The following is a 27355-nucleotide window of genomic DNA, read 5'->3' as shown; positions in this document are numbered from 1 at the left end:
CATGGAAAGATATATTCAGAGTGCTAAAAAAAAAAGATTATCAGGGGCGCCTGGGTGGCTCAGTGGGCTAAGCCTCTGCCTTCAGCTCCAGGTCATGATCTCGGGGTCCTGGGATCGAGCCCCGCATAGGGCTCTCTGCTCAGCAGGGACCTTGCCTCCCCGCCCCCTTCTCTGCCTGTCTGTCTACTTGTGATCTCTCTGTCAAATAAATAAATCAAATCTTTAAAAAAAAAAAATTATCAACCAAACATTATAAATTCAACAAAACTTCCAAAAGGATGAAGTAAAAACATTCCAGGTATGTTAGAACTGAGAGAATCTGTTGGTAGCAGAACCATCACACAAGAAATACTAAACGAATTCTTCAGGCTGAAAGCAAGTGACACCAGACAGTAATTTGAATTTACAAAACAAAGCAAATAGTGCTTGCAAAGATAATTATGTAGGTAATTACAAAAAGACAGCATATTTACATATTTCATTTCCTTTCTTCTCTTAACTGATTTTAAAAGCAATTTTACACAAAACAGTACGTATTTAACTATATTAGTATAGCTATCACATATAGAAATGTAACATATTTGACAATGAACATCAAAAGGAGGCAAATGGGAGCAAAGCTGGAGTGGAGTAAGGAAAAGACTGGATGGTAACAAATCCACAGGAACAAATAAAGAGAATAAAAAATGGTAAATCAGAAGATTGATATAATAAACTCTAAATACTTGCTCTCCTTACTTCTCTCAGCTTCATAAAAATACAAAAAATTATAAAATAAGTTTAATAATGTAACAATAATAACGTATTCTTGTGTGTCTGTAACACATATAGGTATAATACATATACCAGTAATAGCACACACAAAAGAGAATAGAACTATATAGGAGTACTGTTTCTGTATCACACTACAATTAAGTTAGTAAAAATCAGGTATATATTCTAATAAGATAAATTCTGTAAGCCCTAGAGCAATGACTGGGGTATAACTTTATTTTTTTAAGATTTTATTTATTTATTTGACAGAGAGAGAGAGAGATCACAATTAGGCAGAGAGGGAGGGGGAAGCAGGCCCCCTGCTGAGCAGAGAGCCCGATTCATCCCAGGACCCCGGGATCATGACCTGCCCCGAAGGCAGAGGCTTAACCCTCCGAGCCACCCAGGTGCCCCTACGATATAACTTTAAAAATTAACTAGAAAATAATTTTAAAAATTAAAATGTGACACTAGAAAACATTCACTAAGTCCAATAAAAAGCAGGGAGGAATATAACAAAAAAAAAAACAAAAACAAGAAACATGGAAAACAAAAAGTAACCCAGCAAATATATATCCAATCTTAATAATGACATTGAACATGAGCTGATTAACAGTCACATTAAAAGGCAAAGACTGTCAGTCTGGATTAAAAAAAAAAAAAAAAAAACCCATGAGATCCAACTATATAAGCTGTTTACAAGAGATACACTTTAAGATTTTTATTTTTAGGGGTGCCTGGGTGGCTCAGTGGGTTAAAGCCTCTGCCTTCGGCTCAGGTCATGATCCCAGGATCCTGGGATCAGGCCCGGCGTCGGGCTCCCTGCTCGGCAGGGAGCCTGCTTCCTCCTCTCTCTCTGCCTGCCTCTCTGCAGAATAAATATATATAAATAAAATAAATAAATAAATAAAAATAAAATAAATTTTATTTATTTGACAGACAGAGATCACAAGTAGGCAGAGAGGCAGGCAGAGTGAAGGGAAGCAGGCTCCCTGCCAAGCAGAGAGCTGGATGCCAGCTCGATCCCAGGACCCTGGGATCATGACCTGAGCCGAAGGCAGAGGCTTTACCCACTGAGCCACCCAGACGCCCCAAGAGAATACACTTTTGATTAAAAAAAAAAAAAAAAGGTTGAAAGTAAACGGATGAAAAACATATGCCATATAAGCAGCAAGCATAAGAACTGAAGTGACTATACTGATGTAAGAGAAAACAGACCTTAAAACAAAAAATGTTACTAGAATTAAAGGGCAACCATTTGTAACAACAAAAAGGTCAATTTTAAATTATAATTATAAATGTATACATTTATTAACTATAAATGTATACATTTATAAATTAAAATTATAAATGTATAACAATTATAAACATAAATGCACTTAATATCATAGTCTCAAAAGATATGAAGCAAATAAGACAGAAAAAATGATAAAACAGACAATTAAACAATTATAGTTGAAGATTTCAATAGCTTACTTTCAAAAATAGAGAAAACTAGGCAGAAGATCAACAAGGATACAGAAGACTTGAACACTATATGCCCACTGGAACTTAGAGACACGTATAGAACACACCACCTAACAACAGCAGAATACACATTCTTCTTAAGCGTAAACCATTCTACAGAATAAACTACACACTAGGACATAAGAGCAAGCCTCAGTAAAATGTAAATGGACTAAAATCATACAAAGCAGGTGTTCTCCAACAAAAATGGAATGAAATGAGATATTAATACCAAAAGGAAAGTCAAAAAATATGTGGAAATTAAACAAGACATACCCAAATAACCACGTGGTCTACAAAAAAAAAAATTGCAATGGAAACTTAAAAATATTTTATTTTTTTTTTAAAGATTTTATTTATTTATTTGACAGAGAGAGATCACAAGTAGGCAGAGAGGCAGGCAGAGAGAGAGGAGGAAGCAGGCTCCCTGCCAAGCAGAGAGCCCGATGCGGGGCTCGATCCCAGGACCCTGGGATCATGACCTGAGCCAAAGGCAGAGGCTTTAACCCACTGAGCCACCCAAGCGCCCCGAAACTTAAAAATATTTCAGATGAATTAAAACAAAAACACATGAAACGAAAACTCTGAGCATGCCACTGAAGCAGTGCTTAGAAATTTATAAATGTAAACACCTATATCAAAAATAAAGTCTCGGAGTGCCTGGGTGCTCAGCTGGCTAAGTGTCTGCCTTCGGCTCAGGTCCTGGTCTGAGGGTTCTGGGATCAAGCACCACATCAGGCTCCCTGCTCAGCAGAGAGTCTGCTTCTCTCTCTCCCTTTGCCTCTCCCCACAGCTCATGTGTTCGCGCTCGCTCTCTCTCTCAAATAAACAGATGAAAAATCTTTAAAAAAAAGTTTCATATCAATAACCTATCCTTTCACCTCAAGAAACAGTAAAAAGCACAAACCAAAGCTGAAGTGTGAAAGGAAGGAAAAAATAAAGACTAAAATGGGAACAAAACAGAAATTTAAATGTAGAGAAAAGAGATCAGAAAAAGTAGAGAAACCAAAGTTTATTTCTTTGAAAAGATGAACATAATTGACAAAACTTGGCTAGACTCACTAAAAAAAGAAAGAGAAAATTCAAAATATCGAAATCATGAATGAAAGAAGGGGTATTACTACCAATCTTCCAAAATAAGAAGGATTATATGCAAATACCATGAACAGTTATATACCAACAAATTAGATAACCTAGGTAGGAATGGACAAATTCCACAAAGGACACAAATTATGAAAACCAATTCATGAAAAATATAAAATATAAATACTTATAACAAGCAGAGAGATGGAATTAGTAATTTTAAAACTTCTACAAAGAGGCAGGCAGCCTTCACCCAATAAAAACTAATCCTTTACAAACTCTTTCAAAAACTAGAAGACAACACATCTCATCCCAACTTGTGACATTAGCAAAACTAGAAGAGACAACGCTTCTCATCCCAACTTGTGACATTAGCGAAACTAGAAGAGATAATGCTTCTCACCTCAACTTGTAACATTAGTATTATTCTTGGGCCAAACCCAATAACAAAAATCACAACAGATGTACACACCAATACCCACTATGAATATAAACACAAAAGTCCTCAAAAAATTACTTGCCAAAAAAATCCAACAACATACAAAAAGAATTATATGCCATAACCAAATGGCATATAAAACCAAGACTGTAAGGTCAGTTATATGAAAATTAACAATGCACTATATTACAAGAATATAAGACAAAAACCATGTGATCATCATAAAAGAGGCAGAAAAAAAAGATCTGACAAAATCTAACACCCTTATATGGTAACATGATAAATATGCTCTAAAAAATACAAATAAAGGGGAACTTCCTCAACCTGATAAAGATAGTCTACAAAAATCCCACAGCTAATATCATACTTAATGATAAAAGACTTCATATCTTTCTACAGAGATCAGGAAAAGACAAGGATGTCTGTTCTTGCCACTTTTATGCAACACTGCACTGAAGGTTCTAGTTGGGGGCAGTTGGGAATCTGAAATATATAAAAGGCATCCATGTTGGAAAGACAGAAGACTATTTGAAGATGACATGGTCATGTATATAAAAATTATAAGAAATCCACACAAAAATATATTAGAGATAATAACAAATAGTTCAGCAAGATTGCAGCTATACAATTAACAAATTTCAACTGTATTTCCATACACTAGCAATGAATACTCCAAAAATGAAATTAAGGAAACAGTTTCTTTTTCAACAAAAAGATTAAAATACTTAGAATTAAGTTAACAAAGGACTGCAAAGCTCATACACTGAAAACTACAAAATACTGTTGAAAGAAATAAAGAAAACCTAAATAATGGAAAGATGTCCCATATTTATAGATCAAAGCATTTAATATAAAATGGCATTCTATTAAAGGAAAGACAACACACATTCACAGATCTAAACATTTAATATTTACTGATTCCCTTCCACTGTTTTTCATCCACCACATCCACCCACTCAACAAATCCCTCAGCAAAACCGAGGATCAACCTATAACTCAATTTCTGCAGTCTTGAGTTTTAGAAGAGAAACCAGAGATTCTAGTAAGGCTGACATTACAGAATCATCTCCAACCTCAGCTGACTTCTCAGAACTACCTGCCCAGTTCTTTTGCTTGTTCTTGGTCAGCTGCAATTCCTATTCACTTTAACATAAATTCTGAGCCTGCACCAATATACTCTCCTCAAACCCACTAACCCTCCTTTATCACTACCTCCCTCAACAGATAATCTTGCTTTCTACCTCAGAACTGATCTTTGTTTCCTCTCTACAAATTTATTTGGATCCACTCTTTTCCTCTTGTGCTCCATTAATTTCTTTCTTCCCTTCAAGTCATGGAATGGAATGCAGAAATAATAAACTGACTCTAATAGACTCCGCCACGTAATTCAGTTCTAAACACTGCCATAGAGAAGGCAATGAAAAATCAAACGATTCACCTAATAAAAGATCTGGGGATTTATAAATATACCTAATCCAAAGTTAACACTATTGAAAGCGTTCAAAAATAAAAAATTAGTTAGCCACGGCAATGTATTTTTAACAAGCTAGTCACACGAACATCTAATATCTTCTTTTTTACATACCTGCTGTATGTTTGAGAGACTTTTGCACAGTGTCAGGAGATACCCTCAACATCCTGAGATCTGAAGAGTGATACTCCAACTCTATGGTTGGCTCATCAGGGGTAAATGGAGGCAATGTGGATGAAAAAGTCTGATTAGTGTCCGTATTAGAACAACCTACCTGTAAAAAGAGAGAAAAAATGAAGAAAATAGGATTAATAGTAGGCTTCACCTGATTAAAGCAAACCTAATTTTTATGAAAATGAATACTTAACAGTTTAACCAGTTCCTTAAGTTCATATTCTCAACCCTCCTAAATTCATTTACAAGTCATATCTTGTTTGGTCAATTCTAAGAAGGCTCTACAAATTACTCTTGAGGGTCTGGAAGTCTGCCTATATAGAAAATTACAGATAGGAAGCCTATCTGGTTTGTTCCATATAATGGTATGATCACTGAAGAATGTGAACTTTGGTATTACTCTTGACAAGCTCAAGGATTTTTTTTTTTTTAAAGGAGAGGTTATAGTTGTAAAAAGGAAAGAGAAAAGAAGGAAAGAAGGAAAGAGAGAACAGGAATATTTTCAAGAAATCCACAAATGTTTAGGAAAAAAAAAAAACTAAATATCAAAGAACTGGATCTATGATCAATCACCAAAAAGCCTAAGTCCTCAAATTTCTTTAAACAAGAATAGTGGGAAATACAAACTGACAGTGAAGTAAAGGTTAAATGCTGAGAAAGAAGTTCTCAAAGTTTCATCAGATCCCAGCAAGTCCTTACTAGAAATTAGAAACCAACTCTGGTGATGTCAGTACATAAATGTATATAATTCCTCACCAAATTCACATCATACTCTCATATAAAAACAATATACCACTTCTAGGTTTCTTTATTTTCCTAAAAATATTATTCCCTCTTTTTTTTTTTTTTTATTCCCTCTTCTTGATGCAGTCTCAGGAGAGCCTAAAAATGTATGTAAAGATGAATGTTGTTCGATCCTCTTTTGTCAAGGTTTTTTCATCATGCTGTAATGAACAATCTTAGGAAGCTGGCAGGGTGTAAAATAAATCCTTCCTGGGAAAACACTGGTTCTTATAATTTTCAAAATTCCTCTGAAGTCAAACCTTTCAGGAGCTTCTAAACAGAAATATTTAAATATTCCAGGGTCTATTCCAATGCTTGTAAGTTGAAGGGCAGAGTGAAAAAATGTACAACTGACTATCTCTACTAGTGAGTCTAATCTGAACACTGTCTAAAGGTTCTTGCTGCCACAACTGGGAAGAGTTAGCATGTCTCAATATAAAAAGGCCTGGGAGCTCCAAAGGAAGGCCTTTTCCCAGATACCACAAAACTCACTAACTCTCATGGTCTATGAAACACAAATATTTCTTTTATGCCAACCTCTAACAAATTAATGGAGCATATTCTTGGATATCAGATGAAGATCAGACTAAGTCACATGTTGGTATTAGAGGATATAAATGGGCCCTTTACTTTCAACCCCATTTTTCAACTAAAATATTCTTTCCCTATCCCGTAAGAAATATCAAACAGAGTAACTTACAGGCTCTTCAAAATCACTCTCTTCCTTTGATGGCAGTTCTAAGGCAGACTGCCTGTGCAGGGAGCTGTCACAAACCTCCAGATCATCAAGCACATTTTTAAAACCTGCTAGCTCAATGCACTCAACAGTCAAGTCACCTTGTTCACACACCTGCTCACAAAATTAAAAGAAAGAAAAATAAAAACAAGTAACAATACCATTTCCTAAAATAATACTAGAAAAGACAACATTTCCCCCAACTATCATTTTATTGTGTCTCACCTCTCTTTGTAGATCAGCAGCTCTTGTGCTGCCCACAATAGCATTTTCATCTAGGTCACAGGATTCAGTATCATCACCCAGAGTAGAGGTGTCAGATTCAGCGTTCCCCTGCAGGCCCTCTACAAAATAGGAGTTGTTTTGCATAACTGTATGTATAGTAAAATAGGATTTGGCTCCCACAGGCTGAGGAATTTTATCTTGGCCTACATCAGCTTTCAGCAATGACTCTTGGCCAACTGGAATTAATGATGCATTATTGGTCATTGGTAAAGCACCTTGGGACTTAGCATCACATGTCACCAAGTTTGCTGAAAAGCCACCTCCTACACTTGCAGAAGGACCTTCAATGATGTTACTAGAGTTTACATTCTTAACCAAAATATAGTTTGAGGAATCCGCAATTTCTTCAAATCTTCTTAAATCTTGTAAAACCAAAGAATCTGAAGTTGATACTTTCATTGGATAAAAAATGTTTGAAGATCCTGCCTTCTCTGCAAGGTCAAGATCAGGACCAGACTTTATCTTCCCAATGGGAAGAAATGGTTCATTGTCTAGACTGCACTGAAATAAAGCTGACTGTGCTTTGCCAAGACCAGCAGCCTGGCTGTGAGATTTTTCACTTAAAGAAGCAGATGACTTAAGCTCTGGAATAAGAGAAAGTGGCTTAATGAACATTTCCTGAGGAGCACGGGGGAGGGATTTTAAATCAAGATGCCAATACAGGGAGCTATCACTATTATCTTTTTTATGCAACAATGGTTTTGAAGCTGCTAATTCAAACACCCCAGGAGTAGATTGATAAAGCGGATGACTAAGCTCATCAAACAAAGAGTTTTCACCATTATAATTTAATAGAGAAAGATGTGAATTTTTTGGTTCACGTTCTCGGCTGTCATTTATTAAAGACTTACTAAGGTCAGTTTGGATTTCATTTACTGTACTGTCTTTCTTGGAAGGCTCAATCGAGGCAATAACTACCTCAAAGGCTACATTTTCAGAAGCATCAACACTATTTCCACCAAAAGCAGAAGCTGCCCTTTGGTATCTTTCCTCTTGTAAATACGGTTGTTCTGATGTCTCATCCAAGTTGGATTTAATTGTCTTAAGAGGACCACCAGGAACCCCCATCTTAGAGGTACCATGTTGCCTAGAGTGTGTATGTATTTCCGAAACTTTTACAGAATTATCAGGAACTAGAACAGTTTCAAATAATTGTATTTCTGAAGATCTGGGATTCATCTCGGGAAATACTGAAGTACTTCTACTCTCCTTTTGTTCAAAACCTTGAGATAGTTTTCTCTCCAGACCTTCTTCATTTCTTTCATACCCCATCATTTCTTTCACCTCATTCTCAGCTGGAGCCCTTAAACAAACACTCCCAAAATAATGACTGTGAGCCGTCAAGGGAATGCCCTTTCCTCTTCTTTCTAACAGACAATGCAAGAAAGAATGTGACATTCTGTTACTAAAATGAGGAGCAACTTCATGGGGAAAAGAAGCACAGTCCTTACTGATCACATATGTTTCTGGATGGTGTGAAACTTTCCGTTTGCTCCATGGCGTACATGAAAAAGGAGCATGAGAACTGTCACTTCCCTTAGGAATTTTATTTTTATCAATTGTGTCGGACGAATCTGAATAAGAATCATGATCCTTACTGGTTAGATAATTTTCTGACTGCTGTAAAGCTTTCTGTTTCCAATACTGCACATACGAACAAGAAGCATCAAAACTGTCACTTCCTTCAGGAGTCATGTATTCATCACTTGTATAAGATGAGGTTGAAACAGAAACTTGACCTTTATCAGCTAAACTGACTTCTGCCTCCTGAACTTCTTGTGTCTTCCATGCCATACAGGAACAAAGAGCATCATAACTATCGAAGTCATTGGGGGTTTTCAGTTCATCAACTGTATCAGACGAAGTGGTCTCTTCTTTAATTCCTTGTTCAAAAGGTAAAAAAGAGTGCTGACACTCAACAGTTGTTCTAGCTATAAGCGAGTGCTGAGATACACTAATGCAACTGTTAACTAAGTCTGAAGCTACTTCTGAGGCTGCCTGGAATAAAGCTTCACTAACTTCCGATGGTCGAGAAAACCATTCAGTATCTTCAGACTTACCAGGAATTTCCCTGAAAAATATACAGTTAAAAATAAATAAATAACACATTTGAAACATTTTTTTAAATACTAGCATGAAAAATACAAAATTGATATGTCACTGAAATTAAGATTATTTGAAAAGTGTGTTGAAAAAACAAAGTTCTAATCTCAAATTCCCTTAAAGTGGTTAGTGACTGAACCAGGCAAATTTTGTGTAAACAGAATATGAACTCCCATCCTATGACCCTGACTTTTTTTTCAACCTTCTCCTAAAATAATACTACCAAAAAATAGGGAATATTTTCATACTGCCAAAAAAAAGATTAAATAAAAAATTCAAACTTTACTATTTAATATGTTTATCACCTATCATAATTTAATACTCACTTAACTTTCACTAGTCACTTACTGTGCTCTTTAAAACCCCTTAAGAATGGGGCGCCTGGGTGGCTCAGTGGGTTGAGCCGCTGCCTTCGGCTCAGGTCATGATCCCAGGATCCTCGGATCGAGCCCCGCATCAGGCTCTCTGCTCAGCAGGGAGCCTGCTTCCCCCTCTCTCTCTGCCTGCCTCTCTGCCTACTTGTGATCTCTGCCTGTCAAATAAATAAATAAATAATCTAAAAAAAAAAAAAAACCCTTAAGAAGTGATCTACTCTTAAAACACAGCAGTAACATAATTATTAGTTGACTATTACACATAGAACACCTTTTCATAAAAGTGATTTTAAGGTAATACATAGCAGAAGGGCAAAGGTGTTTACTCTGCAAACATCTACAGTTTTTTCTTAAACATTTTATTTTAGTATAGTTGACATACATTATTATATTAGCTTCAGGTGTAAGCACTGTCATGGTAAGCACTGCAGAATGAATAGAACTGTCAAAACACTACGCTGTGCACCCAAACTAACACTGTATGTCAACTATACTACAATAATAAAAATTTAAAAATAAAATAAATTATGCCTGAAATGCTAAAATACATTAAAAACCATTTTTAAATAAACTATAGTTGTCTGGCTCATTTTTACACATGTATTACTATACCAAATTACTGTGCATCATGTATTAACTTAGGGCCTTGTTGCCTTCCAAGGGTGTGCTGAAAATATCTAACCCCCACTCCAAAGTCTCACCTTAGTCTTAAGTCATTAATATTAGCAACAACTTAGAACAAGAAAAAGTAGGAAGTTTACATGCAAATAAAAAAATAAATCATCCTACCTTAGAGGTGCAAAATCTAGTTCGCTTTGTTGAAATAAGGAATCAGACCCAAACTCTTGATCTTGTGTCATACATGTCAGCAAAGGCAAATCAGGGGAAGCAAAGTTGTCTTGTATGACTGCAAAGTTTCAAGCATAAAAATGTTGGGAATGCTGAAAGTTAATTGCTTAGCTTACTCATCTAATACTTTAAAGAACCTAAATACGTAGCCATCTGGAAGTTTCTAAAAGCATCAGAATGATAACATAAAAGCACTTAGAGTACAAAGTTTCAAAGATAACCCTGAAGGATAGGTATTATTATGCCCATCTCACAGATGAGGAAACATGATTATAAAATTTAAGAAATATTAATTTGCCCACATTCAAATAGCTTAAGTGCCAGAATGAGAACTGAACTTAAACACTCTAATTTCTTAGTGAGTGCTCTTAACCATTATGAGTGTTTCTTTCCATCTTAAATCAAACTGTAGTCCACAGGTTCCTGGGCATCCCTAAGACATTCTCAGGAGGTACCTAGAGTCAAAATTATATTCAAAGTAATATTAAGATGTCATTTGCCTTATTCACTCTCATTCTCTCACAAGGGTATGGTAGAATTTTCCAGAAGCTACATCATCTGAGATATAGCAACATACTGAATGCAAAAGCAGATTATCAAAATCTACCTCTCCTCTATGAGGTCAAACATTACAGAGATTTTTTTTCTTAAATAAAACAATGGCACTCTTTTAAATATTTTTGTTCTGGAAAATAGTTATTTTTCTTTAAAAAAATGTAATTTATGTTAACATGCAATGGAGTTGTTATTTTTTATGAGTTAATAAATACTTTAGAAATTTCTAAGTTTTATTTCTAAAATGGGAAATATCAACAACCCACATAAACAAAACGTCCTTGAAGTCCTTGGTAATTTTAAAATATGTAAGGGAGTCCTGTTCTCCAAAAAGTTAGAGAACTGCTGACTTAAAGGAAAAATAATTCTTGTGGATTCCTGAATGTCCACTTAAATAATTCTTATTATATGTGCCTAAATACATACAAACTAGGGATAAACTCCTTATTATTTATTCCATTTATATAACTATAAAACAAAAACAAAAATTTAACAGAAATAAAACTATAAAACCATCAATATTCTAAGATTAGTTTAACTGGATAGGTGATATTTTGCTAGAACTAAACGTTCTTTCACTATGAATGTGATACCATTGCTATGGTACACTTTCTTGATTTCAGAATGCCTATAATTCTGCATGAAAACACCTTCCCTATCAGAACTGTCATACCATCGTTTTAAATTTTGGTCTGACTGCTTCTCATCTAGACATCAACTCCACATCCACTTTATTCACAGCTGTATCTGCAGTGCCTACCAAAGTACTTGCTACATTTAGTCACTCAAAATAGAATTATTTATTAAAAATTAACTTATTAAAAATGAAGCAGGATGAGAACGATAACCTTGACTACCAAGGACTGCTTGGTATGATTCCTCTTTGACCTTGGCTTACAGACTCAGTCTTAAACCTTCATAACAGAGAAGTCTCTCATTCCTCTAAAAATCATAAAGGTTTTTAACAAAGATCCTACATTTCCTCACATTTAGACAACTGCTGATGGCTTAGACTACTATCTTTTGAAATATCTAACTGTTCTGGCACCAGCCATCATCATGACATCTGCCACTAGTGAGACCGATACACCACCCAATGACTGTATACATACATAACAAAACAGCAATGATGAAATTTCCTCTAGCGATATATCAGATTCAGGGATCTGCTCTAATAATTAAAAACATTCTATTTATCTAAAGTAAATGAGAAGCTGTAGTTCTAAAACCTTAACTAGAAAACATTTTAGAAGCCACATTGCATAATCTCCAACCCAATGTTGAAATTCTGTTAGAGAATTTTGCTTGACATTTTGCAGTGATGTAAACCTCACATTTTCTGTTGTTATATGGTCTTTGTACTATTAAATGGCTCCGTTAGAAAAGTTCTTTCTTATATCAAATTGAAAACAGCCTCCCTATAAGCTATGTATTCTCATTTTAACCCCTAGACTAAGAATCAGCAAACATTTTTTAAAAGGCCAACTAATAAATATTTCACACTTTGTGGGTCACATATGGTCTCTATCACATGTACTTCTTTTTTTGTTTTTTTACAATCATTTAAAAATCCAAAAACTATTCTTAGCTCTTGGCCAGTACAAAATCAGATCCTTGCACCAGATCATTATAATACCAATCCCACGGTACTGTTATCTTTCTGTTTACTAGTCTTCCCAAGAGTAGAAGTAGCTTTCATCTACATATCCCTAGCATCAAACACATTATAAGCACTTAGATATCTGTTAAGCCAATGAGTGAATAAATGAAAGGTAAGCTCCTTCCTCTTTAGCTTGACAGCCCCTCAAACACCTGATCATAACAAAGTCTTCTCTTTCATCTACTGTCATACTCATTTCCTCTCAAAAAGGAACTGCTGTGCTGTCGATATGTTTCTTTAAAAAAAATTTTTTTTATTCATTTATTTATTTTAAAGAGAGAAAAAGAGAGTATGTCAGGTGGAGAGGGGCAGAGGGAGAGGCAGAGAATAACAAACAGTCTCCAAGCTAAGCATGAAGCCGGATCCCAGGACTAGAGCCAAAACCAAGAGTCAGAAGCTCAACTGACTGAGCCACCAAGGAGCCCCACTGTCAACATCTTTCTTAAAATGTGAAACTAAAACGGACTCTGATGGTCTACGTCATAAAATACACTGGTGCCCATATTCTGATCTGGATAACCTTGGCTTATGTTTGAAAAAAACTTGTGGGACACCTGGGTGGTTCAGTCAGTTAAGCAGCTGTCTTCAGCTCAGGTCATAATCCCAGGGTCCTGGGATCGAGCCCCACATCGGGCTCCCTGCTCAGCAGGGAACCTGCTTCCCCCTTTCCCTCTGCCTGCCGCTCTGCCTACTTGTGCACTCTATCAAGTAAATAAATAAAATCTTAAAAAAAAAGAAAGAAAGAAACTCGTTGAATTAACTCCTATTGGTGCTCCTCTACAAAACGCTGACAAGATAACATCATGGTTAAATCTCATTCCACTGTCAAGGCTAATTCTACCCTTGATCTTAGCCAAAAGGCCGAGAAACGTTTTTTGGGGGGAAAAGAAAACCTGAATAAAACAAAAAGAAGAACAAAATAATATTGCCTTAATTATCATTTAGGCATAAAAAACTGAAATCACCATACTGGTTAAGCATTCTTCTATACCCACACGATTCAATGTAGTAATAACACAATTCTATCTCCTACCCTGATAATCTGAAAGGTACTTCACGTTTACCTTTTGTAAAGAGCTAATTAATCAGTGCCATATTAAGCAGAGAAAACCAGTAAGATCTACCTCAGACTAGTCATTTAACCTCTTTATCTCACTTTTAGGGTCTGAAAACTGAGAATAACATACGACTTAACTAATTCTAAGAATCTAATGAAGCAATGGATAAAGAAGAAGTGATATATATATATACAATGGAATACTATGCAGCCACCAAAAGAAATGAAATCTTGCCATTAGCAACAACGTGGATAGAACTAGAGGGTAGGGGCGCCTGGGTGGCTCAGTGGGTTAAAGCCCCTGCCTTCGGCTCAGGTCATGATCCCAGGGTCCTGGGATCAAGCCCCACATTGAGCTCTCTGCTCAGCGGGGAGCCTGCTTCCTCCTCTCTCTCTCTCTCTCTGCCTGCCTCTCTGCCTACTTGTGATCTCTGTCTGTCAAATAATTAAATAAATAAATAAATAAATAAAAGAACTAGAGGGTATTATGCAGAGCTAAGTAAGTCAATCAGAGAAAGACAATTATCATTCCTGATAATTCCTGATAAATTCCTGATATGAGGAATTTGAGAGGCAGAGGTGGGGGGTTGGGAAGTAGGGAAGGAAAAAATGAAATAAGACGGGATCAGGAGGGAGACAAACTATAAGAGACTCTTAATCTCACAAAACAAACTGAGGGTTGCTGGGGGGAGGGAGGTATGGAGAGGGTGGCTGGGTTATGGACATTGGGGAGGGTATGTGCTATGGTGAGTACTGTGAAGTGTGTAAGCCTTACGATTCACAGACCTGTACCCCTGGGGCAAATAATATATTATATGTTAATAAAAATAATTTTTAAAAATCTAAAAAAAAAAAAGTCTAATGAAGCAAGCTTGTAAGCATTTGTTTTGTTTTTTAAAGGATCATGGAGGTTCCATTGCGAGAGACGTTGTCAAAGGATAATATATAGTTTACCCCAAGGAAAAATCCACAAACTCAAAGCCAAGGAGGTATACCCACTAGAGAGGAAGTTATCACCTTTTTACCTTCTGTGAGCAACAGGACATAATGAAGAGCAGGTACACATAACTAGACCAGCTGATCAGTGTAGAAAACCAGAATTAAGCTAATACCTTTGAGGAATTCTCTACAGAGCTCCTCAATGCATGAAAGGATTTAGGGGTACCTAGGTGGCTCAGTCAGTTAAGCATCTGACTCGGTTTCAGCTCAGCTCATGATCTTGCAGTAGAGAGATCGAGCCTCGAGTTAGGCTCTGTAATCACTGCAGAGTCTGTTTCAGATTCTCTCTCCCTCTCCCTCTACTTCTCCCCACCCCCTGCTCACCTGCACGCTCTCTAAAGTAAATAACCTAAAAGAAAGAAAAAGAGATTTAGATGCAAGACCTAACATCCTCCAAAAGTATTTTATAAATATGTTATTACTACTAGTTAAAAATAAAGAGGCATTACCCAGCAGCGGCGAACATAAGAGACCTCTCATGGGTTCCTTTCCTTGATTTTCTGGTTGGGTCAATATATCTTCCTCCACAGAGGCGAGGTCTGTCACTTCGGTCCCTTCCTCTCTCATATTAAACCTGGTCTGGGTTATATCCAAGGTGTGGGAAGAGTCTATCTCTTGAGGAAGATAATGCCAACATTCTGTTCTCTAAAACAATAATTTTGAAGGAAAATATGCTAAGTCATTAACCAAGTTACCATATACATTAATATTTAAATATAAATATCCATTCACTCATGTAGCATTTGGCTTCTGTGTGATAACATTCTCATCATAGTGTTTTTGGAGAAAGTAAAACTGTTCTTTCTGGATGTTTTTCACAATATTAACTACATTTTAGAGCTCTTCCCATCACTACCCACCCTTTAATGTGTTATATCACTAGCATTTCTGTTATTCTTTAACAGTTCTCTTCACTATAACAATACATTTGGTTCTACATGAAATCCTACAATTTGATTACAAAACTGAATTAGAAAATTAAATTTAAAAGATATATAAGCCGAAAATATAAAACAGAAGGCCAAATGTCCAATTTTTAGTTCTAAAAACCAAAATTACTGTCAAATTTATAAAAGTTTCCAACTACTTCTATATTCTTGTACTTATCTCTTGATAGACCTGAAACAACCAATTCATGGATTGGGGCCAATCCACAGACCACACTAAGAACCAATGTTGAATTAAAGACTATCTGAAATTACTGAGGTTCTATATGTTGGCTAATTGAATTTAAATTTTAAAAAAGACAAATGGTTAACAATTTTATCGGCATTTTTCTTTTAAATTTGGTATTGGTTAATAAAGATATTCTTCCTACCATGCTATGAAAGTACACTTTTATTTTCATATTTAATTAATTTGATTAGGAATGAACTCTATATTTGATCAAACTATAATACCGTATCTTTTTTTCCCAATTAAGTCTGATAATGTACTAAATTTCTTTCTAGTACAACATTTCTTACTTGGCAATGGTAGATCATATTTTAATTATATTTGCTAACACTCTAACATTTTCACTCATACATATTCTTAAGATTGATCAGGATTTTCAAATGCCTTGCTTTGTTTTCTAACCTTATTCCATAAACTTGTCCTATGTATTTTTTAAGATTTTATTTATTTATTTGAGACAGACAGACAGAAAGAGAGAGAATGAGCATGAGCAGGGGGAGGGGTAGAGGGAAAAGGAGAAACAGACTCCACACTGAGCGTAATGCCCAACGTGGGGCTTGATCCCAAGACCAAGACTATGACTTGAGCCGAAGGCAGATGATTTAACCAACTGAGCCACCCAGGCACCCCAACCTATTGATTTTCCTTGTTTATAAGCAAGTCTATTACTGAACTTTTCTTTCTTTTTTTTTTAAATTTTTAAAGATTTTATTTATTTATTTGACAGAGATCACAGGTAGGCAGAGAGGCAGGTGGGGATGGGGGGGAAGCAGGCTCCCTGCTGAGCAGAGAGCCCGATGCGGGGCTCGATCCCAGGATCCTGGGATCATGACCTGAGCTGAAGGCAGAGTCTTTAACCCACTGAGCCACCCAGGTGCACCTGAACTTTTCTTTCTTAACCAATTCAAATGTTTTCTTTTTTTTTCTTTTTTCTATTTACTTTTTCTTTTTTCTATTTTTTCAAATGTTTTCTTAAGAGAGTATAAATTTTTTATTCTCAAATAACCCAAAATCTATAAAAAGATATATTATAATACAGAACAATTTTCTCAAACAACACTTTCATTTTTGAAGTTATTAGTTAAAATTACCATTACCTAAAAATCACTAATTACATGTTCTTTTAGTAAGTTAAAAAAAGAAGATACACAACTATCCACTATTTACTATCAGTTATATGAATATATGCAGAGGAAAAAAACAATTGGAGAGTAACATTCTAAAATATTAACACTACTCATCTACAGTTTCTGGGATTATGGAACAGTAGACCTTTGACATTCCAGAAATCTCAATTCCTGCTATGCTGGATAAATTACTCCAACCCAGAACATCAAAACCGTGTTTTGGAAATAAAAGGTGATTAATTTTAAATTTTTTCTTTTGAGAGTACTCCATTCTATAGAGCACAGTGAGCCAAAAAAGTGTTTAGAAACAGGTGAATTCCAGTCATTGTGTGACTCTACCAAAAAATCTCTAGTCCCCAACTCCTCTCAGTCTCCTCGAGCATGGTTTGAACCTGGTCCCACAGTTTATTCTTCACTCCAAAGAGACAGGTATCTGTTGGCTCTCCTGCCCATCCTCTGGCCTAGTCAGAGCACTCTACTCTAGCTCAACTTCAGTAATTCTTTAACCTCATTAAGACAATTATCCTATTACATTTATACTTTTCATAATTCCTTTCTTTTCCTGTATTTCCCTCTTTACCACTCTGAGAGTTCAGAGTCATCCTTATAACCACTGCCTTGCAAACATCTTTAACTTTCCTGCACTTTTCTGCCATTATCCTATTTGCCTGGTAAAAGTTCAGTTCTCTAGTCTAACCTTCTCCTTATCTGAACAAAGCAGCAGCGCACTGCTGAGTAAAGCACAAACCTGAACGGTTTTTCCCTTAAATTGATGATATTAGGGATGCCTGGGTGGCTCAGTCGTTAAGCTTCTACCTTGGACTGGGGTCATGATCCCAGGGTCCTGGGATCAAGCCCCGCAGCGGCTCCTACCTCATCAGGGAGCCTACTTTTCCCACTCACACTCCCCCTGCTTGTGTTCCCTCTCCCTGTCATTCTCTCTGTGTCAAATGAATACATAAAATCTTTAAAAAAGAAAAAAAAAAGATTGGGGGGATCTTTAAAAAAAATTAATGATCTTAAACCTCAAGGGCACTCAGAATTGCCTAGAAATCCTACTATATTTTCCTGCTGAATTGACTTGCTGAAATGACTACACTTTTCTCTCCTCAGAACTACTGAACTCTCCATTTTTTTTTCAGTGTTCCAAGATTCACTGTTCATGTACCACACCCAGTGCTCCACGCAATCCATGCCCTCCTTAATACCCATCACCAGGCTCACCTAACCCACACCCCTCCAAAACCCTCAGTTTGTTTCTCAGAGTCCACAGTCTCTCATGCTTCGTTTCCCCCTCCAGTTTACCCCAATTCACTTTTCCTTTCCTTCTCCTAATGTCCTCCGTGTTATTCCTTATGTTCCACAAGTAAGTGAAACCATATGATAATCGACTCTCTCTGCTTGACTTATTTCACTCAGCATAGTCTCCTCCAGTTCCATCCATGTTGATACAAAAGTTGGGTATTCATCCTTTCTGATGGAGGTATAATACTCCATTGTATATATGGCATCTTTTTTTTTTGAAGGGCATCTTGGCTCTTTCCACAGTTTGGTGATTGTGGCCATTGCTGCTAGTAACACTGGGGTACAGATGGCCCTTCTTTTCACTACATCTGTATCTTTGGGGTAAATGCCCAGTAGTGCAATTGCAGGGTCATAGGAAAGCTCTATTTTTAATTTCTTAAGGAATCTCCACACTGTTCTCCAAAGTGGCTGCACCAACTTGCATTCCCACCAACAATGTAAAAGTGTTCCCCCTTCTCCACATCCTCTTCAACACTTGTTGTTTCCTGTCCTGTTAATTCTGGCCATTCTAACTGGTGTTAGGTGGTATCTCAATGTGGTTTTGATTTTAATTTCCCTGATGGCTAGAGATGATGAACATTTTTTCATGTATCTGTTAGCCATTTGTATCTCTTCTTTGGAGAAGTGTCTGTTCATGTCTTCTGCCCATTTTTTGACATGATTATCTATTTTTGGGGTGTTGAGTTTGAGGAGTTCTTTATAGATCTTGGATATCAGCTGATGACCTCATCTCGTACTTCAATTAAGTGAAGAGAAGGAGATGGAACTTCCTTATCTTCCTATCACCAAATCTAAATCCCATTTTCATCCTGTGACTTTAAAAAAGTCTCTGTACCTACCAAAGGCCTCCTCATCTTATTCCATTCTTTTCAACAACTGCCTTCCTATACTATGCTCCTGCTTTCATCCATTTGCCCTCTCTACTAAATCATTCTTCTCCCCAAGCAAACATATATAAATCCCTATCATAAAATAAAATTATGAAACATCCTTGTTCAACATTCCTTTTTTTTCCTGCGTATCTTGTTTTTTTTCTTATCTTTTTTTCTTTTCTTTGTTTTAGTTTTTAGTTTTTACGCAAATCTCAATGAACATTAGTTTCAGGTGTACAGTTTAGTGATATAACACTTACATACAACACCTGGTGCTGGTCACAAGTTTCTGTATATTATGATGCTGTTTCTGTCATACAGTGGTTACTTGTGTTATACATTTTTAATCAATAAAAAAAGGCCCTCAAATCTCTCATGTTTTTGACATAAACACATTTTGAGGGAGAAATAAAAATTAGAGATATAAATTTGGGATTTTTAAGTATACAGATATATTTAACCCCCCAGATCCAGATGAGAACTAAAACATCCCAACACTTCAAGCAGAAGTCAAAAACTCAAACGTGAACAGGGCCAGGGAAATAAGAGAAATGAGTAAATCTACCTGAAATTAGAGTGTTGGGACCTGTGGCCAAATATGCACTGCATACACACTTTAAAGTGTTCTATTTCGGGACGCCTGGGTGGCTCAGTCGTTTAAGCCTCTGCCTTCGACTCAGGTCATGATCCCAGAGTCCTGGGATCAAGTCCCGAATCAGGCTCCTTGCTCGACAGGGAGTCTGCTTCTCTCTCTGACTCTGCCTACCACTCTCCCTGCTTATGCACTCGCTTTCTCTTTCTCTCTTTCTCTCTGACAAATAAATAAATAAATAAAATATTTTAAAGTGTTCTATTTCAAAATTTTAAAAACAGTGTGCCAAAAAAATTTTTTTTTTTCTGAAAACCACATTTAACCATTATTCAGGCCCACAGCTTGCAACCTTTGATTTCGAAGTTTAACAGGGGGAAGATAAAGCAGCAAAGGAAACTGAGAGAGAATAGCAGAAGAGTAGAAAGAAAACTAATGGAAGCTAATAAAGGAAATCATTTTAAGAAGTTATGCAATGGTTAACAGTGTCAAATGCTATTTACTGTAGCTAAAATGAGCACAGAAAAGTGCTCGCTGTATTCAGCTATACAAATGTTAGCAAAACTTGCTTACACAGAGTTGAGGTCAGAACACAAAGCAGATTAAGTAAAATAGTAAGCAGATCTTAACCAGTGATATAAGGTATATATATTAAAAAGGAAAAGAACTACAGTTGATATGACTGTCTACTTAGAAAGTCCTAGAGGCACCTGGATTGCTCTGTTGATGAAGCATCTGACTCTAGATTTCAGCTCAGGTCATGATCTCAGGGTCATGTGAGCAAGCTCCACAGGCTCTGTGCTGGGTGTGGAGCCTGCCTGGGATTCTTTCTCTCTCTCTCTCTCCCATTGCCCCTCTCCACTCTCTCTCCCTTTCTCAAAAAAGGGGGGGGGATCCTAAAAAATCTACAGAAGTCTACCACTAAAACCAGTAAATGTGATTAGCAAGGTCGCAGGATACAAGTTCATTATACAGTCATTTATATTTCCATACACTGGTAATCAATAGGAAACTGAAATTTTTAAAAACATCAGTAAGATTAATTACACCTTAATAAAAGCAATGTTTAAAAAAAAAGTCAGTCTAACACAAATACGTGTTAAGTTTGGTACACTGAAGACAACAAAACACTGACAAAAAAATTAAACACCTAAATGAAACTGAAAGAACTGTTGTGTTTGTGGATTAGAGAACTCAACTATTATTAAGATGTCAATTCTCTCCAAACTGATGTATAACTCAAGGCAACGCTTTTTTTTTTTTTAAGATTTTATTTATTTATTTGACATAGAGAGAGATCAAAAGTAGGCAGAGAGGCAGGCAGAGAAGGAGGAAGCAGGCTCCCTGCTGAGCAGGGAGTCCAATGTGGGGCTCAATCCCAGGACCCTGAGATCATGACCTGAGCTGGAGGTAGAGGCTTAACCCACTGAGCCACCCAGGCGCCCTTCAAGGCAATCTTAATCAAAATCCCATCAGGCTTTTTTAATAAAGAAGCTGATCCTAAATTTATACAGAAATTACAAGAATCTAACATAAACAAAACCATTTTTCAAAAGAGGAACAAAGTGGGAGAACTCACACTACCTGATTTCAGGACAGTATAATAATTAAGAGTCCAGAAATAGACCAACCCATATACAGTCAATCTGTTTTTGATAAAGATGCCAAGGAAGCATTAGACAAGTATTTAGCATTAGACAAGTGTTTAGCATTAGACAAGTATTAGCATTAGACAAGTATTTTCAGCAAATGGTGTTGTAATGACAATTAAATACTCATATGTAAAAAAATAAAGCTGGGCCCTTACTTCACATCATATACAAAAACCAACTAAAATGGATCATATACAATAAATGTAAAATCTAGAACTATAAAACTTCAGAAACGGGTTCACAACTGGGTAAAATTTTGACACTCCCTCTTCCCTCAACCACAGGACATTCGGCAATATTTGGAGACATGCTTCACAGTTACAACACGGGGGAATACTACTGATATCTAGTGGGGAAAGGTCAAGAATGCTGCTAAACACTATAACACACAGGACAGCTCTACCCAATAAGGAACTATCTAGCCCAAAATGTCAAAAAGGCCAAGGTTAAGAAATCTTGTTCTAGAAAAATATACAGAACAAAATCTTTGTGACACAGGATTAGGAAAAAATTTCTCAGAACACAACAATACAAACCACTAAAAAAACCCCAAATTTATACAACAACTTCATCAAAATCAAAGCTTCTGCTCTTCAAAAGAGGCATAGAATTCATTTTTATGTGGTTTTTTTAAAAAGATTTTATTTATTTGTCAGAGAGACAGAGACAGAGACAGAGAGAGCACAGCAGGGGGAGTGGTGGAGGGAGAAGCAGACACCCCACTGAGCAGGGAGCCCAATTCAGGGTTCAATCTCAGCATCCTGGGATCATGACCTGAGCTTAAGGCAGACAGAGGCTTAACCAACTGAGCCACCCAGGCATCCTGATACATAGAATTCAAAGAAAAACTTACAAAAATACACACTTGCTATAGGACTTGCATCCAGAATTTATAAGGAACTTCCAAACTCAACAAATGGAATAAATAAACCATTAAAAATGGGGGGAAAGGGGCGCCTGGGTGGCTCAGTGGGTTAAAGCCTCTGCCTTTGGCTCGGGTCGTGATCCCGGGGTCCTGGGATCGAGCCCCTCGTCGGGCTCTCTGCTCAGCAGGGAGCCTACTTCCTCCTCTCACTTTCTGCCTGCCTCTCTGCCTGCTTGTGATCTCTGTCTGTCAAATAAATAAATAAAATCTTTAAAAAAAAAATGGGGGAAAGACTTTAAAAGACCCTACATCAAAGAGGAAACATAGGTGGCAAATAAGCACACAAAAAGATGTACAATATCATTAGTCATTAGCAAAATGCATACTAAAACCACAATGAGACACCATAATACACCTATGTATAAAATGGTTAAAAATTTTAAAACAAAACTACTGGCAATACCAAGAGCTGGCAAGGATACAAATTAACTAGAACTCTCATATATTATGGGAGAAGGCAAATCAGTACAGCCACTTTGGAAAACAGTTTAGTATGTTCTCATAACATTAAACATACAATTACTTTATCAGACAGCAATCTCATTTCTAAGTATTTACCAAGAGGATGAAACCATTTGTCTGCCAAAAACCTTCACCTGTATGGAATACAACTCAGCAATAAAAAATTAAAAAGAACAAACTATTAATTCATACAATATGGATAAATCTCAAAAGCATGTGCTAAGTGAAAGAAGCCAGACTCAAAAACCTATACACTTCAATTCTGAAAGGGCAAAACTATAGGGACAGAAATCAGATCAGTGGTTGCCAAGGACTAAGGATGGGGACATGACTGACTATATATCGAGGCACAAGGGAACTTTTCTGGGGTCATGACAATCTTGTATATCTCAAATGTGGTAGTGGTTATATGACTGTAAATATCTGCCAAAGCTCATCAAACTGTATACCTAGAAGAGGATTGCTGTATTTAAATTATACATCAATAAGGTTAACATAGCAGGAAACAGAGAGAGAAAATTCCTGAAAATTTCATTTAACAAGGAGCAGAATATTAAACCAAATAGCAGCTGGAGGGGAAGAGAGGATGAGACATTTGTACTCAGCTGCTGGAGGTGACATGGTCTAGACTGTGATCATCAGATAATAATGTAGTAGGGGCAGAAGTTTAGGAGGAGAAGTAGAGGAAAAGATCTGTGAAGGTTAGATCAAAGATCCAGGAGCTTTAGGCACTACATGGGTAATATAAGCTGAAGTGAAAGGAACTGAGAACAGGGCATCAAAAGCTATAGTTTCCAATGAATAAAGAGAGGTAACTCAGATAACAGCAACAAAGATGAACGAACAGAATAACAAGAAGGAGAAAAGAGGAAAGGGAATTAAAAAAATGGCATAATGCTCCTGCTAGGCTGAGGAACCCAGGCATAAAGGCAGAAATAAAGAGCTACAGGATCGTGCTCGCTGCGGCAGCACATATACTAAAGAGCTACAGGACCTATCCATGGCATATAGTATCATAAGACAGGGACAAAAGGGGAAGACATCTATTTTTGGACCATGCTCTACCATAAATATGTCCTCAGAGAATATGAAACTATTTGAGGATATATCCCTATATTCATTTCCTAGGACTGCCATAACAAAGTTACACAAATTGGGGGGTTCAAAACAACAGAAATTTATTTTCTCACAGGCTAGAGGTATGGAGGCTAGAAGTCTGGAATCAAGGTGCTGGCAGGGCCGTGCTCCACCCAAAGCCTCCAGGGAGGCTCCTTCCTTACCTATTCCCTCAGATAGCCCCAGGCATTCTTTGGCCTGAGACAGTGTATCTCCATTTTCTGCCTCTGCCTTCACAAGGCTGACTTTTTCCTGTGTGTCTCTCTTACACACACTGTTCTCCTCTCTTAGAAGGATATCAGTTATATTGGATACTTCAGTATGCTCTAAGTTATATTTGCAATCACCCCACTTTCAAACAAGAACACCTTCTAAAATACTGGGGATTAGGACTCCAACAAATTCTGGGGCACACAATTCAATCTACGGCAATTCCCCTTTCATTTAATGGTACCAGAATCCTATGCACTTTCCAGTCGAGGTTTCTTTTAACCCCTGTTTTTCCCGATGATAGCAAATCTCCTTCCTCCATATCTTGCATCAAATGGATAATCACTGCAATTTAGGGGAAACAGAAGGTACCAGAAGAAATCTGATAACCAAGTTATTAGATAATCAACCTTAAATATTTAACCATTACGAATAAGGTTGCATTTTTTTCCTCCAACAAACATATGTAAGCTTCTTTCCTATCTGCTCCCTAGTTTTCCATCTCTTCTAAATTTATGACTATACTCTAGATTAGTTCTCAAAGTATGGTCCAAAGATCCCTGGCCATCACAGACATTCTTTCAGGAAATCTATGTGCAGCTCCATCTATGTAAGGCCAGATTTTTTTTTTCACATACTTCAACGTATCCCAGCAGACTAAATGCACACACAAACAGATATGAGACTCCCAACTGTGACGGTTAATTTTTTTTTTAATTTTATTTACTCATTTGACAGAGATCACAAGTAGGCAGAGAGGCAGGCAGAGAGAGGGGGGAAGCAGGCTCCCTGCTGAGCAGAGAACCCGATGCGGGCTCGATCCCAGAACCCTGGGATCATGACCCAAGCCGAAGGCAGAGGCTTTAACCCACTGAGCCACCCAGGTGCCCCCTACTTGAAGGATTCTTAAGATGAATGCTTAAGATGAATGCTTCAAAGCTAAGCAGATTAAATGTTTTTTGGCATAAATTAACAGCTTGAAAGAGCCCTTCCCTGAGTAGGTTTTTAATATTAAACGTTAGTAGTCTTCCAAATATATGCTGCCCATGAGATCTAAGGACACATATAGGCTGAAAGTAAAAGGATGGAAAAGGATAGTCCATGCAAATAGTAACCAAAAGAGCAAAGAGTAGCTATACCAAATTCAAATGAAACAGATTTTAAATAAAAAACTGTAATGAGACAAAGGACACTATAAAACCATAAAAGGGTCAAATCACCAAGAAGATACAACAATTACAAATATTTGTGGACCCAACCTTAGAGCTCCCAAATCAATAAGGCAAATTTTTAAAGACTTGAAAGAGAAATATACAGCAACACAGTATATTAAAAGACTTCAATACCTCACTTTCAATAATGGATAAAACCACCATATGGAAGAACAATAAGTAAATAGAGAAAGTGAAAAACACTATAGACCAACTGGACCTAACACATATACAGAAAACTCTACCTAAAAACAGCCATACATACATTTTTAAAAAGATTTTATTTATGTGACACGGAGAGAGACAGCGAGAGAGGGAAGACAAGGAGTGGGAGAGGGAAAAGCAGGCTTCCTGCTGTGCAAGGGAGCCTGATGTGGGGCTCGATCCCAGGACTCTGGGATCATGACCAGAGTGGAAGGCAGACACTTAACGATTGAGCCACCCAGCAACCCCCCCGCCCCGAATATACATTTTTTTCATCTACATATGCAACATTCTTTAGGACAGAACATGTTAGGCCACAAAAGTCTTAACAAATGCAAGAAGCCTGAAATACAATGTCTTTTCCAATCACAATGGAATGAAACTAGAAATCAATGGCACAGAAAAAACTGGAAATTTCCACAAACATATGGAAATTAAACACTACATGCTTAAAAAAAAAAAAAAAACAGATCAAACAAGAAGTCACAAGGGAAAAACAAAAACAAAAACAACTTTGACACAAATGAATATGAAAACACAAAATACCAGAACTTATGGGATGCAGCAAAAGCAGTGCTAAAGGGAAATTTACCACTGTAAAGGCATACATTTAAAAAAAAAAAAAAAAAAGGCAGAAGATAGTCCAAGATAGCAGAGGAGTAGGAGACCTTAGTTTCATCTGGTCACAGGAATTCATCTAGATAGCTATCATATCATTCTGAACACCTACAAACTCAACCAGAGATCTAAAAAAAGAGTAATATTCTACAAATCGAAAGCATACACTTTCTACGAGACAGAATGACAAGACAGAAAAACTCACCTCAAAAAAGAAATAAGTTTTTCCAGTACTTATTGCCAGGGATCTAATCACTACAGAGGTAAGTAAGATGTCAGAACTGGAGTTCAGAATAACAATTATAAAGATATAATAGAATCCCTTTCTGGAGAGACAAAAGAACTAAAATCTAATCAAGTCAAAATAAAAAAGGTTGTTAATGAGAGGCAATAAAAAATGAAGACTCTAACTGCTAGGATAAATGAGGCAAAGAAAGAAATAGTGATATAGAAGACCAAATGACGGAGAAGAAAGAGAGATAAACTACTGGATCACGAAGGTAGAATTTGAGAGATAAATGATACCATAAAGCAAAACAATATTGAAATAATTGGGATCCCAGAAGAGGAAAGGGGGGCCCCTAACTGGGGGAAGAAAACAGGCATTAAAGTCCAGGAGGCACAGAGAACCCCCTCAAAATCAATAAAAATAGTTCAACACCTTGACATGTAATAGTGAAACATGCAAATCTCAGAGACAAAGAGAAAATCCTGAAAGCAGCTTGGGACAATCAGTCCATAACCTACAAGGGTAGGAACATTAGACTGGCAGCAGACCTATCCACAGAGACTTGCCAGACCAGAAAGGACTGGCATGATATATTCAGGGTGCTAAATGAGAAAAATATGCAGCCAAGAGTACTTTATCCAGCTAGAAGTCATTCAAAATAGAAGAAGAGATAAAAAGCTTCCAGGACTAGGGGCACTTAGGTGACTCAGTGGGTTAAAGTCTCTACCTGCGGCTCAGATCATGATCCCAGGGTCCTGGGATCAAGCCCCACATCAGGCTCTCTACTCAGCAGGGAGCCTGCTTTCCCCTCTCGCTCTCTCTGCCTGCCTCT

The 27355-nt window shown here is 37.0% G+C and overlaps 1 protein-coding gene across 1 annotated transcript in view; it reads right to left on the bottom strand.

The window, feature by feature from the left end:
- Positions 1–27355, bottom strand: part of ALMS1 (ALMS1 centrosome and basal body associated protein) — a 202301-nt gene that overhangs the window by 159378 nt on the left and 15568 nt on the right. Inside the window, exons 2-6 of the mRNA XM_080813640.1 lie at positions 15277–15472; positions 10497–10614; positions 7171–9301; positions 6910–7059; positions 5367–5526 (exon numbers count right to left, since the gene is read on the bottom strand). Coding sequence (XP_080669766.1) covers positions 5367–5526; positions 6910–7059; positions 7171–9301; positions 10497–10614; positions 15277–15472 — 2755 coding nt within the window. The remainder of the gene's footprint in view (positions 1–5366; positions 5527–6909; positions 7060–7170; positions 9302–10496; positions 10615–15276; positions 15473–27355) is intronic.

This window comes from Martes martes (assembly GCF_963455335.1).
Source record: "Martes martes genome assembly, chromosome: 9".
Taxonomy (NCBI): Eukaryota; Metazoa; Chordata; class Mammalia; order Carnivora; family Mustelidae; genus Martes; species Martes martes.
The sequence above is the reverse complement of the archived record's forward strand: the minus strand, read 5'-3'. Positions and strand labels throughout refer to the sequence as shown.